Raw genomic sequence first — 19811 nt, forward strand, 5'->3', positions numbered from 1 at the left:
CAACAACAACAAAATTCGGTTCTGCACATATACATTGTATCTAGGATATACTATAAGATATTTAATATGTATGGGAATGCCTGTCATCTAGGGGAGGGGGTGGAGGGAAGGAGGGGAAAAATTCGGAACAGAAGGGAGTATAAGGGATAATGTTGTAAAAAAAAAAAATTACCTATGCATATGTACTGTCAAAGAAAATATTATAATTATAAAAATTAAAAAAAAAAAAAAGAAGCAAGTATGGAGGGAAACTGGCAATTAACAATCAAAACTGAACATGATGAATAGGATTTCATCCACAAAAAATAAAAGGATAGTAGAATGGATTAGAAAGGATAAAGCAAGGACATACTGTTTACAAGAATATATTTTAAACATCTCACATGCAAGATATAAAATTTAGTGATTCAAATTTATCAGACTAATAAGCATTCCCCAATAGAGAAAAGATAAAAGGATTTATATGTAATCATGTAACTTTTTTTTTTTTTTTTTTTTTTCTGAGACCAGATTTGAACTCAGGTTCTCCTGACTTCAGGGCTGGTGTTCTATCCACTGTACCACCTAGCTTCCCAAAAGCCAATTTTCAAAAGAAGGAATCAAAACTATCAACAAGTATATGAAAAAAAATGCCATAAGGCACTATTAATCAGAGAAACATGAATTACAATTTCCTTATTTGGAAAGTGGGGATAATAACAATACCTACCTCCCAGACCATGAAGATAAAATTAAATAGTATTTGTAAAAAAATTTTTAAGCATAAAGTACTATATATATGTGAGTAATCTTGGGCAGAACAGTTTAAGTTAAATGTTTCTTAGTATTAGAACCCAGATTGAAAGGAGTTGAGAAATTAATGGGTGATGAAGAAGTAAAAGCAACAACTATACATGATGTTTTTTCTAGCACTTTGGCAATTAGAAAAGGAACAAGAAGAATATGATTGGAGGGCCAAATAAAAGTTTAAGGAGGTAACAGGCCTGAACATGTTTATAAGCAGAGAGGACCATTAGGAAGAGACTAAAAATGTGTGGGAAAATATGAATGTGATGACCCAAGGTCCTAAAAAAGATGGGAGAGATTATGATGAATTGGCAAAGATTTGGTTTAATCTAAGTATATATATTCATTTGTCATATACTAATCATCTGGTAATTTAAAAGTGTAAGACAAATTTTAATTAAGTTGGATTTTTAAAAATCAGGTAACATGGCTGAATGCCATTTTTGAATGATTTTCTGGTAGCAAAACAACCCCATAATTGTATATTGAAACTGGAAAAACAAAAACAAACAACACAGTTTACAAGCAAACACCATTCTCTGCTTTTAATAGAAAATGGTTCATGTCATGTATCCATAAAAGTAATTTTTAGAAATTCTGTTATTTTAAAAAGTTTTATTTAAAGTTACCAGTATTACTTAATAGCTATCTACTAAGCTAGAGAAGAATAATCACCAAAAGAACATAATCCTATGTGTGCCCATACTGTACTCGCTTGCTCACACTCTCATGCTCACCTGCTCTCTTTTTTTCACTCTTTTCTTCCTTCCTTCCCTCCTTCTCTCTTTTGCCCCTGCAAAAATTTCAATTTTTCTTCCTCTCATTTATCAATCACTTTTTTACAACTAATCATAATCAAATACATTTTTCTCTCATATTACCACATAGGCTAAAAGTTTATGATTTGCAAATATTTTTCTTAAAAAGCATCTAGTTATTTTTAAAAGACATAGAAGCACTGAGTCTATGAAGTTTGTCAACAGTTATTTTTAACCCCAACATGATTTTCTACACTGAGTTTCATTCCTCTTGCTCTCCTTTACCTCTGCTCCTAACACATGCTCTTGTTTCTGCTGCATGTTAATCAATTATTACTATTATTATTATTACTGGAGGTTCCAAGTACATAAAAAATTTTGCACAGGTCTTCTCCCATAGCATAAATATTTTTCTCACCTTACTTCCACCTTTGAAAATCCATAGTTATGATCAATGTTCTGCTCAAAATTATTTTCTGACTAATCTTTGCCTGATGTCCTTAAGTTATTCTTAGCTTTCTCCTTCCCATCCCCAAATTACGTTGTCCTGACCTTGTATATATTTTAAAATTACCTATGTAAATATAAAAATTATTTGCCCACAGCAAGCTCCATAAAGATAGGGATGGTCATTTTTGTCTTTACTTCTCTAAATCTGAAATATAAATATGTGCTTAATAAATGTTTGTTGGATTGAACTGAACTGGACTATCAACTCTATATTGGTATTTATTTGGATGACTTGGTGGTATCTGGCCAGCATCACTTTGGACAAGCATGCAATTAAAGATATAATTTTCTGAATAGCAAAATAAATTCAGGTAGTAACACTTTTTTTTCCCTCCAGAACATTTCCTTATACGAACCAGATACAAACTTCCAAAAAGTCTATTATTCCTAGAACTACAGTATACCATCTTCTATTCTTAAAAATAGATGAATTGTGTATAGCATTTCTATTTTTTACAGAATATATCAAATATATAAATCCATCCTTTAATACACATGTGATCACTCTCTGATTTGCATTTCAAGTACAATGAAGCCTTCAATCTTCAAGTACCTGGAAGTCAAGCATTTACTAAGGCCAGAAGTATTAGAGAGGGATTCTATAACTTATACTCTTAGAAAATTGTTGAGGGGTTAATTGACCTGTTCACAGTTACCCAGCCAGAAATTTGCCACCTGATGCAGGCCTTAAACTCAGTCAAAGGCTTGAAAAGCCAAGTTTTTTACCCACTTACATTATGCTGCTTCTTAAGGCCACAAGTAAATGATGAAAAGGCAGAACCCAAAGAGTAAAGACAAGGTCTTATTTATGCCTGATTTGAATGAACTATAGAGGCAAACTGGCATTATCCATGAAGGACAATGTGGTAATCAAAGTTTTTTTTTTTTTTTTTTTTTTTTTTTTTGAGGCTGGGGTTAAGTGACTTGCCCAGGGTCACACAGCTAGGAAGTGTTAAGTGTCTGAGACCAGATTCGAACTCCGGTCCTCCTGAATTCAAGGCTGGTGCTCTATCCACTGCGCCACCTAGCTGCCCCAATCAAAGTATTTTCTACTAGAAAATAGTTCCTGTGCCTGGAACAAAGGATGTACTTAGTTGTTAAAGCTTTCACTGAACTGAAAATAAATTTAAAACAAGTTAATTAAAAAAGTTCTTGTCTTTAAAACATGTTTTGAACCCAGTTCACAACTATACTGCATTTTGTAGCAAAACACACTTTAACCAGTTTGAAAATAAAAAGCAAACAATACAAAACAACCCCCTCCAAAAAAACAAAAAAGAAAAAACCCAAACCATACAAAGAAATCCAAAATCAGATTATTTTAGAATAAGGAATACAACAATGCAAATTGCTAAATGAATATATAGCATGACTGGGTATGCTTGGTAGTTTTAAAATCTATTTTATTTAAAATCTAAATACCAAAATAGATCTACAAATGTAATCATTTCTTTTAAAAAAATCACATCTTCAAATGTTTGGAAAAACTAAAATCTAAATTTAATATATATACATGTGCATGCGTGTACTGCTTCCTGCTCCTCCCCTATTTGATGTGTCAAATTTAACTGCATGGTTATAGATTAAAGGAATCAAACTTTTAAAATAGTCACATATTTATACATTATTAAGCATTAGATTAATAACTTTAATTTCAATTTGTAGCTTGTTCATGTCTTAAAAATCTGTTTCCTATTAGTATAATTCTAAATACTCTTTTTTAAACTGCACTATCTTATTAAATGAAATATATCATTTTAGCATCCTGAAGACCATAATGAGATTCATGGACAGAATTATACCCAGAATAGTTATATTACTAAGATGCTATCTAATATAGAGCATGATTTTGAAAGTGAAGGACATAAAATGCTGGAAAACTTGTCAATTTATAAAGTTACATAGAGCTAGTTTCATCCCATTTACAAATTGGCTTTTTTTCCTTTTGTTAGTGAAGGAATAAAATGAGTAAGCAGAAAGGAATGGAGAAAAATCCAGCAGTGTATTTTTAACAATGTTTTCTTTCTTTCAAAGAAGCAGAGTAGGAATTGTGATGAGTTCTTTTTCTAGAGTATTCGGCAATCAAAGTATTTGCATATAACCTTTGGCTCCAAAAGACTCTAAAATGTTATGGCCTGTGTATGCCATACATGGCATGATGGTAGCAACTTTATTCAGACAATATTCCATATTTTAACCACCAAATGTAAAAGAGTGCCTTATACTAGTTAATAAAATTGCATCAAAAAGAAAAAAAAAAACATATTGTGATAAAAAATCTCAAATTTAATTAATAAAACTTGTTCTTTAATTCATACCATATATTTAATAACAGTTTGGGGAAAATTCTTAATATTTCCCATGGATAGCTACCCAATATATGACCAAAAGCTAGGAAGAGGACAGGAGCTGATCTGTAATCTCACGGATACAGGGAACTTCCTTTATCAATGTAGGTCAATGACTAGAGGGCTGAGGCTAAGTTACATATACAGGGTTGCATTGCAAGAGTATGTCATAGGTAAGATTTGAACCCACTTCCTAGTTTCAAGGCCAGCTCTCTACATACTAGGCAAGAGTTACTTTATAAAATCCTAATGTCAACATATATTTTTCTATTTGGTTTAGCAATTTGGTGACTCAAGAAAATTATATAAGGATATATTTTCACATCCTGTGCCTAATTAGCACTTCATTATTTTTCAAATACTAAGCCAAACTATTTATAAAACATTGCTGCTGACATAAAGTTGTATAAATTCAGTGCAAAGTTGGACTAAGAGAATAATTAATAGGTGGTTTACAGAGTATACCTAACTGATCTGGCTTAGGATGATCAGGTTTAAAATAAACAAATTTATAAACGGAACAAATGATAACCAAAGTCTGGAGAGAACCATAGACCAGTGTGGGACATGACAGCTGAGTCCAATATAACACTTTAACAAGAAACTCCTCCAGAACAAAATTTCTTAAACTGTGGGTTGAAACCCCATATGAGGTGGTGTAACTGAATGTGGGAGTCATGCAATTATGATTTATTATTAATAAATGTCTGACTTGTATACCTATTTTATATATTTATATACTTGCAGTCATGTAAAAATTTCTTGGTGAAAAAGTCATGAGTGGAAAAAGTTTAAGTCCTGCTTTAGGACGTACTTGACAAATGTATATCAAGCTTTTTATTCTAAAATCTTCAAAGATGGTCTACTACTATTTGAAGTGGCTTATCTTATTTCTTTTACCTGTGGATAGGCATTAACTGAGACAACATTTTTCATTACATAAAGGCTAAATTTATCTTTTTGCAACTTTTGCTCATTACTTCTAAGCCTGCTCTTTGAGAGCAAATAATATATGGAGTTAGGAGACCTGAGTATACATCTCAGAATTGTAACTTTAGTACCTATGTAACTTTGTCAACCTATCTGGGCCTCAGTTTCCTTGTCTGTAAAATGAGAAGGCTATATTAGATTAGTTCAAAGGCTTCAACTAAATCTTAAATGCTGATTTCTATTTCTTTTCTCTTATGTTACCAATTTGACTGTACTTAGTCACAGCCTCAGTACTGGTTTTTTTTGTTTTTGTTTTTTTTTTTTTTGGTTAAGGTTCCTTGTATACTTATCTCTTTCTTTAGAGTTCATGATTTCTACCACCCATATCATTTTGTTTTGTCTTCTGGCCCTGACAAAGGATGTAAAACTAGAATGGGCTCTGAATAAACTCTAAATAAAATAGAGCTTGAATAACTTGAATTTTGTTGATTGATCTACTTAGAACAAAATAATACACACCATTACTTTCTTCGTCCATTCCAATAGGTCCAGCTTGTGGAGTTTCTCCATTTTTAAGACAGTTATGGATATAGGTTGCCTTCCATCTGGCATATTTTCTGTGTTTCATGTTCTGAAAAAATATAATTTAATATTTTAGAGTTATCACTACTTCATTTAAAAAATACTAGTTAGACAAGGAAGAAAACTATTTGCTATGCTGAAAATATATAATGTCTCAACTAAAGTACTGCTGAATTCAAATAAGTTCCCTAAACAGAGAATGTATGGTGCTTAGTTGAAAGGGGATGACAAATGGTTCCAGTTTAAGTAATCCTTCTATTGGGTTGGAAGATAAATATGCTAGTTTTGAAGGTTTTTTTTTTTTTTTTTTAATCAACCTCAATCTATATCTACCCTATTATGACAAGTACTTTACTCAGGGTGGGTCTATTCAAGGAATATTCATATATCCATTTGGATACAAATTTCCAGCAAAGGAAGGAGAAAACCTGAGTAAATGAAGTCATAAAATTTAACTAGACTAAGTGAAATTTAAATATTATTTCATTAAAACAACTCCCAACCTTACTATAGACAACAACAAAACACACACACAAAAACCAAAACTAACTCTCTTTAAATCTCTGTAGGAAAAAAAAAAAAGATACCAAAAAAAAATAGTCTATAGAACCGATTTTTTTGTGTTGTGTGACTTTCAAAATGTTTAATTTTTAATTTCATCATACAATTCTTAGATACCACAAAAGAGTTGCTACAAATATTTTTGTACAAATAGATCGTTTCCCCTTTTGATATCTTTGGGAAAGCAGTAGCATTGTCCAATCAAAAAGTATACTCGACTTTACAGCTCTTTGGGAATAATTCCAAATCACTCTCCAGAATGAATTAGCATATCTTTTAAAACTTCTTTTGCTAGTAGCAGTTTTTTTTTTTAATAGTCTAACCATATAGATTCATAAAATTATAGGATATTGGTCATAGAATGGATCTTGGAGATTACTGAGTCCAATTTCATTTGCAGATAGTAAACTAAACATTCTATTATTAGTGGCAGAGCCAAATCAGAAGTCAGATCTTCATTTCCCATCTAATGTTTATTTTATTTTAACATGTTGCCATCTAGTAACTTTTTTTTTTTAATTAAAGCCTTTTATTTACAGAGCATATGCATGGGTTATTTATCCAACACTGACCCTTGAATAACCTTTTGTTGCAAATTTTCCCCTTCTTCCCCCCCACCCCCTCCCCTATCTGGCAGATAGTCCAATACATGTTAATTATGTTGAAATACCATGTTATGTATATACATATTTATACAGTTATCCGGTTACATAAGAAAAATCAGATCAAGAAAGAAGAAAAAGAAAAACTGAGAAAAAACAATAACAAAAAAAAAAACAAACAAAATGCAAGCAAATAACAGCAGAGTGAAAATGTTATGTTAGATTTCACCCTCTGTTCCCATGGTTCTCTCTCTGGGTGTAGATGGTTCTCTTTATCACTGTACAATTGGAACTGGTTTAAATCATCTCAATCATCTAAGAGAGCCACGTCCATCAGAAATGATCATCATATAGTATTGTTGTTGCCGTGTATAATGATCTCCTGATTCTGCTCATTTCACTTTGCATCACTTCGTGTAAATCTCTCCAAGCCTCTTTATATTCATCCTCCTGATCATTTCTCATAGAACAACAGTATTCTATGGCATTTATATACAATAACTTATTCATCCATTCTCCTATTGATGGGCATCCACTTGGTATCCAGTTTCTTGCCACTACAAAGAGGGCTGACACAAACCTTTTTTTACATTTGGTCGCTTTATCTCTTTTAAGATCTCTTTGGGATATAATCCCAGTAGAAACACTGCTGGATCAAAGGATATGCACAGTTTGATTACTTTTTGAGCATAGTTCCAAATGGGTCTCCAGAATGGCTGGATCCATTCACAACTCCACCAACAATGTATCAGTGTCCCAGTTTTTCCCACACCCCCTCCAATATTTGTCATTATCTTTTAGTAATCTGACAGGTATGTAATGGTTTCTCAGAGTTATCTTAATTTGCATTTCAATGATCAACAGTGATTTGGAGCACCTTTTCATATGATTAGAAATAGTTTCAATTTCTTCATCTGAAAATTGTCCATTCATATCCTTTGACCATTTATCAATTGGAGAATGGTTTGAACTATTATAAATTTGAGTCAATTCTCTATATATTTTAGAAATAAGGTCTTTATCAGATCCTTTGGATGTAAAAATGTTGTTCATTGCTTCCCTTCTAATCTTGTCTGTATTAGTTTTGTTTGAACAAAAATTTTTTTTTAACTTAATATAATCAAAATTATAATCTTTAGTTCTTCTTTGGTCACAAATTCCTTCCTCCTCCACAAATGTGAGAGATGAACTATCCTATGTTCTTGTAATTTGTTTATAGAATCATTCATTATATCTAGATCATAAACCCATATTGACCTTATCTTATACAGTATTAGGTGTGGGTCTAAGCCTACTTTCTGCCATACTAGTTTCCAATTTTCCCAGCAGTTTTTGTTAGATAGTGAATTCTTATCCCAAAAGGTGGGGCTTTTTGGTTTGTCAAATACTAGATTGTTATAGTCAGGTGCTGTTTTGTTTGGTGAGCCTAACCTATTCCACTGATCAACCAGTCTATTTCTTAGACAGTACAAAATGGCTTTGATAATTGCTGCTTTAGTTTTAGATCTGATACAGCTAGGCCACGTTCATTTGCTTTTTTTCTTCATTAATTCCTTTGAAATTCTTGACCTTTTGTTCTTCCAGATGAATTTTATTATTTTTTCTAGTTCAGTAAAATAGATTCTTGAGAGTTTGATTGGTATAGCATTAAATAAATAGATTAGGTTAGGGAGTATTGTCATTTTTATTACATTTGCTCAACCTATCCAGAAGCACTTGATATTTTCACAAATGGTTAGATCTGAATTTATTTGTGTGGAAAGTATTTTGTAGTTTTTGTAGGTCCTGACTTTCCCTTGGCAGATTAATCCCCAAATATTTTATATTATTGACAGTTATTTTAAATGGAATTTCTGTTTGTATCTCTTGCTGTTGGATTTTGTTTGTGATGTACAAGAATGTTGATGATTTATGTGGGTTTATTTTGTATCCTGCAACTTTGCTAAAGTTGTGGATTTTTTCTAATAGCTTTTTAGTTGATTCTCTGGGGTTCTCTAAGTACACTATATCATCTGCAAAGAGTGATAATTTGGTTTCCTCATTATCTATACTGAACCATTTTCAGACAGAACTTTAGACTGTCACTAAGTTGAATGATATTGAGCAAGTCATTTCACTTTTATAAGGCCTCAGTTTTGTCATTTCTATGGGTTCCACTATAAATCTAAAAAGACATAACTGAAATGAGAAATACTCTCTCACCAATTACAATTATATTCTCTCTCAGAATATAAGATGAGCTAGTTTTCTTTTCAAATTTGCAACTGAATATGAGCACATAGTCTTGATTATCTGATATAAGTCCCAAGGAAACTTAAAACAGCAATCTATATAAAAACTATATTTAGTTTTGTTCCTTTTCATCCTAAAGTAGATCAGTATGAAAAATGAATCTATAGGCAAAAAGAAGCAATTCCTTTATCACTCAGAAGAACATAATGTTTAAGGATACTGATCTAGATACAGGATCTTATATGAAATAGCATCCTTTCTCTTATTTATGGGCTTCTTTCTTTTTATTTTAATTTCACTATTTTATTTGGTTCCCAATTACATGTAAAAACAATTTCAACACTCCTTTCCCTGCAAATTTTGAGTTTCAAATTCTCTCTCTTCCCATGAAAAGGTAAACAATTTGACACAAGTTATACATGTGCAGTCATGAAAAATACATTTCCATTTAAGTCATTCTGTGAAAGAAAACAAACAAAAAAAGAAAAAGTGAAGAAAAAGTATCTTTGCTCTTCAATCATGTTCCATCAGGTCTTTCTCTGGAGATAAACAGCACATTTCATCTAGTTTCAGATCACTGAACTGGTGAGAATAGCTAAGTTATTGCTCTTACTGGATACCATTCAATTTGCATTTCTCTAATCAATAATGATTTAGAACATTTTTATATGTTTATAGATATAGGTAGCCTTAATTATTTTGTCTGAAAACTACATAGATAAAATATTCAGACTAGAAAACTGCTAGGAAGTAGTTTAGTCTGATTGAATCACATAGTATATAAATGGTAATAGGAAATAATATTGGAAAGACAGGTTTTTCATCCTGTGAACAGCAGAATCAATTTAGTTCCCTAAGCAAGGGAGTGAAATATGGCCAGATTTGGGATTTAGGAGTTTTATTTTGGTAGCTATGTAGCAGGTGGTCTGGAGGGGAAATAAAACTTATAAGGAGGTCATGATAATAGTCTAGTTGAATAAGAGGAGACAAGGGCTTGAACTAGGATGGAAAGTATTTAAGGACAGAGAAGGGGATATGGGAAATGTTGTAGAGGTAAACTACAGAATGATTGGAGATAAAGTATGTGTGAGAGAAGGAAGAGTCCAGAAATTAAGATTGCAAGCCTAGGTGATTTGGAGATAGTGGTACCTTACTCTTAATCTAATGATGAAAAAAGTGTAAAAGTGATTACTTGATTTAGCTAAAAGAGTCCAAAAAGATATCAGTTTTGCTGGGAAGGCTTCAAGGGAGATGTAACAACAAGAATTAGTTCAAAGTAGTGGGGGAAAAGAAAAGTTCAATAGTAGAAGAAATAATAATTGTCTTCAAATATTTTTTTTAAAAATACCTTATGAAACAGAGGTCAAACTTGTTCTGCTTGGCTTCATCTGAATAATAGGAAATTGGAGATACATTTTTCAGTCAGGTAAAATTAACTATTTCTTGTCTAAAGTAGAATGACTCTGTTTTAGTAGAAGAGTGAGTTCTCCAAGGCAAGAAGTCTCCAAGTACAGCTTAAATGTTTCTTATTGAGGATGGATATATATATATATATATATATATATATATATATATATATATATATATATACACACACATATATATATATGAATACATGATCTCTTAAATTCCTTCAAATTATATATGATAATTCAATTAATTTCTGGGTCTATTAGTAACATTTTGAGATTCAATTAGTCACTAACTTTTTTTGGTAAACTACTCTCAGTTTTGCTATTTACAAATGGATTAGCTATCAAGACTATAAAGAAGGTAAAATATAACTAAAGAAATAACCAAGTTTTGAAAAATTAAGATTAGGAGCATTCTTTAGGCAAATATTTGACTGTAGTCATTGCCTAAATAATGGATCTTATGATTTGGAGCAAAAAGAGATCCTAGAGATAATCCCTCTAGTCTGGTAGTTATTAAGGTTTTGTTTCAGGTTCTCCCAGCACAACTTTTAAAAATTATTGAGGACCCCTAAGAGTTTAGGTCTTAGAGGGTACATATCTACTAAATTTCTATATTAAAAATTAAAAACCTTAGTATTAACATGAAAATAGTTTTGACCTCAAAGATCCCCCCCATCAAGAGGATCTTAGGGATCTCTGGAGCATATTTTGAGAACTGCTGTTATAGTGCAGGGTTTCTTAAACTTTTTCCATTTGTGACTCCTTTTTGAGTAAGAAATTTATGTGATCTCAAGTATGTAGTTACATAAAATAGATGTACAAATTACTAATCAAAAAATCATAATTTCATGATCCCCAACATGGGGTTGCAAAACACAATTTAAGAAGCTGGGTTCTAATACTTTAATTTTTACAAATCAAGAAACTAGGTCCAGAGAGATTAAATAACACAGCCAAAGTAACATGGAATATACCTGCCAGGGACAGATTTCAAAAACTCAATCTTTGATTCCAAATCTAGTAATTATTTTACTTTTGGTACACCATGTTGACTCATACTACTTCTTAATTCGGTAGTCCCTGCTTTACACAGTGTATAACAATATGCATGCAATCTATCTTTGCAACTTTAATTCCCAAGCCAAACTAGGCTAATAAGTACTTGTTAAATAAATACTGCATTTTTCCATTTCTATGTCTACTTACACCTCTCCTAATACCTTAATGCCTTCTTTTCCATCTTCCACTGAAATTACATCCTAATATATTTTTTAGGATGAAACACAAATGCCACCTATTCCATGAAACATTTCCTACTCTTTCCTATAAAATTTATCTTGATTCCTACTTTGTCAAACCTTTCAAAAGGATACTTAACTGAATTCTGCTCTATATTATAGCTATAGGGAAGATAATAATATGTGTCTGAAGGAAGAAATTGTGTTATTCACGTTTGAATTTTCATAGTACTTAGCATAGTACCTCAGACATAAAGGGCACATGCTAGGTATTTGATATATGGATGAATGGACAACTTTTAAATACGCTAAAAATCAAACAAAAGGAATTTTAGATAGAAAAAAAAAATAATTTCTTGAGATTAAACAATGGAATTAAGAGTTACTGAAGCAATAAACTATTTTCTTCTCTTAAAAATGTCTGAAAACAGGAGTTTTCCTGTTTTGGGATAATCCTATCTTTAGGCTAAAGAGAAAGAATAGACAATGAACTTTCAAAAAGTTCTTTCCAAACTTATGATTCTATGCTGCCCCCTCTAGGGAAGAATATACAAATGAAGCAGTTTTAGTTCATAAAAATAAACAGTTAACAAAAATTATAACATTATATAAAATTATAACATTAAATTTGCCACAACTATAATAAATGTACCTTGATGTTTAAAAAAAAAAAAAGGAATCAACTAAAATATTAAACTTTTTTCAATTTTAAAATTATAATCCTATTATTCCCTAGGTAATTCTAATTCCTGTCAGGAATCCACCATTTTGCTTTCTAATTCTCTCTCTAAAGCAAAAAGATGTGAAATATAACAAAAAGTGGTTAAGTGGAAAATTTTAAGACATCAATATTTTTGAAACCCTTACCTTCCTTTGGATGATCTGACATCCTTTCTGGGAAACAGGAATTACAAAAATTGCTTCAATTCTTACTCATGGCCTTTAAGTTCCTGTTTTCACAGAAATGATAATTGGATAATTGAAAATAACTGACATTTTTTCCTGCAAAGCATGACCACTAAAAGTCAGCAGTGAAAATTAAGAAGCTATAGGTAAGCACTTCTGAATACCCACCTTCAAATCTTTTTGCTGCCTATCAGTCAAGATTTTTTTTAATAAAACAGCAGCAATAAATTAGAGAATAAGACTTTCTGCTAAAGAATATAGGTCATTAATAAACCTAAGAAGCAGTATAATCTAGTGTAGAGGACTAGGCTTGAAGCCAGAACACTCAAATCTTAGTTTCTGTTCTGCCACTATTAATAAACTATGACCTACAACAAATAATTCAAAGTCCAAATTGCTCAGTGTTGCTATGTGTAAAATAAGAATAATAATAGATGAATTATCTACATCATAGGAATGATGGGTTGAAATAATATAATAACTCGATAGAACTTTGAAAAAAGTGAGTTCTCACTCAACCAAGAGCTTTTAGTGCTTATTATATACTAGGTATTATATTAAGAAAAAAGAAACCACAGACTATCCCTGCCCTCAACCTCACATTCTTATTTTTATTACTATACAAATGAAGCATTATTATACTGAATTTTCATGAATGACCTCCACTTATTCATGATGGTCATTTATGATGAAGTTCTATATAAATAATCTTTATTTTTTAGAAAAGAAAGTAAATTTTTTAGGATGAGTACCAAAATTCCCTAATATTCAGGGTGAAAAAAATTTAGGAATGGGTATTTCTTTATCACTTAATCCTTAAATTAATAAGATTTCTTTCTTAATACTATGAATGGACATTCCTTTTAATTGGTGTTACTTATTCTTTCTCTCTCAAAAAAAAAAAAAGGAAAAAAAATCTAAAATTGGATTATTAGTGAGTCAATATTTGATCATCTTTAAGAAACAAAAATTAATCCAGAAAGTTTTAAAACAAATCACCAAAAGCTCAATTTAACAAGATAATTCATTCTTCAAAATAAACTGATTTCTAAGTAATTTTAATCAGCATTTTAATAAATTATTTAGAATACTTATAATAGTCAAAATATAGATAGTTTTCAGGTCTTGTTTCCCAATCTAAAGAGAACCCTATTTTAAAATAGTTTATTTTTGGACACAAGGATCAAGGAACAATAGTCTAACATTAGGAGCATATCATTTCAGTTTTCTTGGTCTTGGTTTCCATATCTTTAAAATAATGGTTAGGATACAGTTTCTCTTCCAGCTCTAACATTTAATGAGTGAATTCCATGAACTCTCTAAAAATGCTCTTTTCTCATTTCCCCAAACTTGGCACTCCACCTTCCTTTTTTCTGACTTTGTAGAGTCCATGCCCAGAATTCACTACTTTCTCCTATCTAACTTTTAAACTCTCTCTCTCCTTTCAAGTTTTCATTCAAATAAAACTACCTGGCACAATGCCTTCTCTTATTTCTTTCCCCTAACCATATTGACAGTGCGTTCATTCTCCTCATGTTAGTCATATTGACTATGTTATGGTAGCCAATCAATTAATCAATCAAGAAGTATTTATTAAGAATTTATTATATGTCAGGTATTGTGCTGGGGATTTAAAGATAAAACAAATAGAGAACCAATTTCAGTTCTTCAGGAGCTTCCATTCTATTTTGGAGAAACAATAGAGGTACCTAAGTTTTTAAAAAAAAAATACATAATCATATATAAGGTAAATAAAGGGCATTTTGGAGGAATGGTGGACACCAGCAGCTGGGGGAGATGAGGAGATCAAGAAATATCTAATCATTTGAGGTGAGCTTTGAAGGAAGCAAAGGATTCTAAGAGCTGCAGAGGAAGAAAGAGCACATTCCATTGACAAGGGATACCTTGTGGAAAGGCATGGAAAGGGAAAAGGCATGGAACTGGATTGTTTTGTGAGAGACAGAGAGGATGATCAATTTGGCTGGACAGTAAAGCATGAGGAGAATAACATAAAATAAGGCTGGAAAGTTTGGAGGGAATCAGGTTGTTTAAAGCTTTAAATTCCAGGTAATATGGAGACACAGGAATTTATTGAATAGGAGTGAGATGAAAATATTTGGCAATGAAAAAAATCAATTAAGAAGTATTGCAATAGATTAAGCAAGAGTAGATGAAGGTCTGGATGGTGGTAGTGGCCATATCAAGAAAGGTGTCAGCTATAGAAATTGTGCAGAGATAGACTCTGTAATATTTGATAAATGGTATTTTGGGTGCTTCCTTAGCATATGAAACATCTATTAATTAATTTATTTATTTTCTTTAAACAGGCTGAGGTTACATGGCAAGTATCAATATTTGTTACAGAATATGACTAAAAATTATTAAGAGGAACAGAATAAAGCCAAGATGGTTGCCCAAAATGCAGGTAGATCATCTATTTCCCATATACTTACTCCAACAAAACCTTTAGGGTTTCATCACACTGAATAAATATGAAGAAATCCAATAAGAAACTGAATCAAGTGTCTTCTATACCTCCAGAATTGCACACAGACCAGTCAGCAGCCTGAAGACAATAGAAATGGGAGTTGGCAGCAAAGCTGGTGTCCCAGAAAAACCAGAGGCAAGCTAAAGAAATCTGCAGCCTACAAAAATCTGTCTAGTGAAGCAAGTGTGGAGGATTTCCCCAAGAATACTTTAGGGTGGGCAAAAAGCTTCAGGGTGAAGATCTGATAAGTTCCAAGAAAAGTTAATATAATAGATGGCATTCAGACAGTACAACCCCAGGTTCAGGGGCTGAAGTTTCTAACACTATTCTGAGATGCCAAAGCTCATGGCACTTTAAGATCTAAATCCCAGAAAGAACCTAATTACAGGGTAAAAGATTAATATGGGGTCTTTGGGCAAGACTATATTTAATGTCAAAGATTTTTGAGATTTCTATCCTGGGAGGTTGGAAGAATGCCTGGATAAATGATAGAGAAATTAGAAAAGAGAAGCAACTGAAGAGGATTGGGAGAGAAATCAAAAGATAATAGTTTCTGACAGTTAATTTTAATTGACTGCAGGATATCCTATAGGTAACTGAAAAATGGAATTTAAGTAGTCTGTATCAAAAATTTAGAATGAGACATTTTTAGCATAGAGGTAATATAAATCATTAGAAAAATAAAGTCTCATCCCAGTAAATCTGATTTTTATTAACTTGGATCAATGCATGAATGAAATTGTCAATATAATGTAAGAAATTTGAGTCAATTTATAATACAAATTACAAGGCTTTAGAGCCCCACATCTAGAGTATGCTATGTATGCTTATAACTAAGGTAATATAGATGTTGAACACCATAGGACTAAGGCTGAGGCCAAGACAAGGCAGGAAATGTTTTCAAGAATGGCTTTACTGAAGAGGTGAAGAATGCAGGTCAAAATGTTGTATGTGCTGCTAGATGAAGTTGGTAAGTGGGTGGGTTTTGCTTAACTTTTTTTTCTCCCTTTGGTGCAAAGGAAAGATCACTGAGTAGAGAAAGAAGGAGTAGTTTAATAGCAGAAGTGGAACAGGGAACAGTTATATAAACTGATTAATAGTAACTCAGTGGGAATAAGTGGATTTGCAAAACTTGTGTTATTTGGTGGGAAAGGGAAACATTCAGGAAATAATTGTTACAGAAATGAATCTAAGAGCTTTGCCTTTTCATGGGAGTAATTATGTCAGTCTTATGTATGAGGCATGGATCAAAGTATATACAGTATTGAGGAAAACTTGTGCTGCTTAAAGATAATTTTATAAAAAGGGGGGAGCACCTCCACTTCTTTTTGCTCCCTTACTGTTAATGTTTAAAATGTTTTTCTGTTAATTTCCAGATTTCTGAGTCATTCTGCACAGCTGATGACTTTAGGTATCTCTGACCATATAATAACTATAGTATAAGAAAAAAAAAATTCATGTTTAAAAAAATCTTACATTTAGTAGTAAAAATGTCAAGCTTTAAAACTATAAGTGATAAGAAACATGAATCATCTATTGGGATGATTTTCTGAGATTTTAGATACTTAAATTTTAATGCTGTTCTTAACATATAGAAACAGGAGTGTGAATAGCATTAATAGCTTTTAAAAGAAGTGTCTGCCCAAAAGTTGGGGAATGGCTGAGTTAGTTATGATATATGAATGTAATGGAATATCATTATTCTATAAGAAATGATGAGCAGGCTGAATTCAGAAAAGCCTAGAAAAACTTAACAAGAATTGATTCTAAGTAAAATGAATAGAACCAAGAGAACACTGTAAAGTAAGAAGATTATGTGATGATCATTTGTGATGGATTTGGCCCTTTTCAACAAAGAACTGATTCAAGGTAATTACAATAGACTTGTGATAGAAAGAGCCATTCATATCCAGAGAAAAAAATCATAAGAGATTGAATGTGGTTCAAAAAAAGTTTTTTTTAGTAAGATATTTTTTTTTTCCTATTTCTACTTTGTGGTGGTTGTTTGTTTTTCCTTTCTCATATTTTTCCCTTTTGATTTTTTTCTCTTTTTCCCCCAACTTTGATTTTTTTTTTTTTTTTTTTTTGTGCAGCATGCTAAATATGGACATATGTTTAGAATTGCGCATGTTTAACCTATGCTAGATTTCTTGCTGTCTACGGGATGGGGGAGTTGGGGGAGAGAAAAAAATTTTGGAACACAAAAGTTTTGCCAGAATGAATGTTGAAAACTACTTTTACATGTATTTTGAAAAATGAAGGCTATTATTATTTTAAAAATCAAATCATATCAAAGAAAAAATGTGTCAGTTCTAAGAAAGAGACACAGATCTACCACAAAGCTAGGATAAAAAAGATAAAGAAAATACTATCCTGGCATTCTCTCTCTCAATAACACAGTATGTAGCACTGCAATATGTCTGAAACTATAAATATAGTAAAGTATGGAAAATGTGCATACCTAAAACCCCTTTTTCCAAACTATCTGATTTCTGTTTCTGTCCCTGCTAGTGATTCCAAAGTACAAGATGAGATTGGATTAGAAATGAGAAGGTAAAGGAGGAAATGAGTCAATCTAGATTTTCAATGCTCTGAAGTGATCAGATTTTATCCACGGATTTCAAAGTACTTAATACTTCTGATAGCATTGTAAGTTTGGATGTCATTTGTTTGAGATGCATCCTAGTACTATAGCATTGCTAGAAAAATAAAAACTGGAAACTATTTCCTCTATTAGTTTTACTATAACAAGGCAACCTTAATTCTCCAGGGAAAGAGGCAGGTGATAGCTGATACTCAACTTTCTGATTTATATGTATATGTGTATGTTTACATTTATACATGTATAGGTATATACACACATATAATATGTATCTATATGTGTAACATACATATATGTATATGTAATAGCTGTAAAAATAAGCAAAAAATCAGATTTCTGACATGTTATTCTGACTTCTGGTCAATTTGATTACAGAAAAACTTACTGGAGATCACTTAATTCAATCCACTCGTATAACAAAGAAATTTGGTCTCAGAGAGGTTAAATAACTTGTCTAAGGTCACACAGCTAGTTAATGGCAGAGCCTGGACAAGAATCTAGGTTTCCCAACTTCCAGTCCTGTGTTCTTTGAATTATATAACAGTTAGTCGTTAAAGCTATTTAGATTTTTCTTTTATTATTTTTGACAATTCAGATGTCAGTAATATCTATGTGTTTTCTACAAACTATATATGAACCAATGAATGAATAAGGCATTTATTTCATTATAAGCTCTTAGTTAAGAGCTATTGCATGTATGTACATTTTTACATATTTCTAAAGTCCAGACTAGCAATTTCATCACTCATCCTATGATCAAAACATGATAAACCCTTCCTTGATGTAAAATGAAATGTTATCTATAAATTAGATGACACAGAATTGTCTGGGGAACCATCTTGTCCATCGCTGGACAGTTCTTTCTGACTGCAAGGCGGCCCTGTATGCACTATACAATACTCAAAATTTAAAGATTGAATATAAACAAATCTTGGAAATGATAGGATATGTACCAAGCTCTACAACAAAATGCATGCCAAAAAAAAAAAAAATGATCATTCTAATTTCTTGAAGGAACAACTTTATAACACAGAGGCAGAAATATCAATGTTTCCAGTTATTTGCTGAGTGCTTCAGTTATATAAATATGGCAATAAATTAAGCCAACTCTGCTTTATAGTTTCAACAAAAATGCAGTAGTAGTTAAAAATGAATGGATGGAAATTAAATGTATGATAAAGTTAGCCAGAAAAACTAATAACTCACATATCAAGTTGTAATTTTGATCACACAGAGCAAATAAAGTAATTCTAAAATGAATTCAATAGGAACTTAGGTTTTATGAATATTATTACAATAATTTTTGAAGAGTATTAGAAATAGGAAAGTTCAGGGGCAGCTAGGTGGCACAGTGGATAGAGCACCAGCCCTGAAGTCAGGAGAACATGAGTTCAAATCTGGTCTCAGACACTTAACACTTCCAGCTGTGTGACCCTGGGCAAGTCACTTAACCCCAGCCTCAGGGAAAAAAAAAGAAAAAGAAAAAGAAAAGAAATAGTAAAGTTCATATTGTTTTAGGAACAGAGTTTTGCTGTGGGAGTCAAGAGGCCTGAATTCTAGTAGTAACTTACAAGATCACATGGTTAGTTAGTACTAGAATTAGAATGACATCATGATACCTATAAGTAGGTGTTTAAGAGAACCGCATACTAAAACTAGAAGGGATCTTCTTGCTTAATACAGCCCTTTTATAAAGTTGATGAGAATATTGAGAACTCAAGTAGTAAAGTATTTCTCTTAAACACCTACTTATAGGTATTATAATTTGTACATACCCCACAAATGTTTATTCCCAGAATTACAAAAAGTCAGTTAAAAGGGAATTGAAGATGTCATTTATTATAACACATACT

At 31.8% G+C, this 19811-nt stretch overlaps 2 protein-coding genes across 2 annotated transcripts in view; one reads left to right on the forward strand and one right to left on the reverse strand.

Moving 5' to 3' along the window:
* VTA1 (vesicle trafficking 1) overlaps window positions 1-19811 on the reverse strand; it is an 80616-nt gene that overhangs the window by 23539 nt on the left and 37266 nt on the right. Inside the window, exon 5 of the mRNA XM_074309674.1 lies at window positions 5852-5963. Coding sequence (XP_074165775.1) covers window positions 5852-5963 — 112 coding nt within the window. The remainder of the gene's footprint in view (window positions 1-5851; window positions 5964-19811) is intronic.
* The window catches only part of NMBR (neuromedin B receptor), a 138480-nt gene that overhangs the window by 9516 nt on the left and 109153 nt on the right, over window positions 1-19811 (forward strand). The gene's annotated exons all lie outside the window — the stretch shown is intronic.

This window comes from Sminthopsis crassicaudata, chromosome 4 (genome assembly GCF_048593235.1).
Source record: "Sminthopsis crassicaudata isolate SCR6 chromosome 4, ASM4859323v1, whole genome shotgun sequence".
In the NCBI taxonomy this organism is placed as follows: Eukaryota; Metazoa; Chordata; class Mammalia; order Dasyuromorphia; family Dasyuridae; genus Sminthopsis; species Sminthopsis crassicaudata.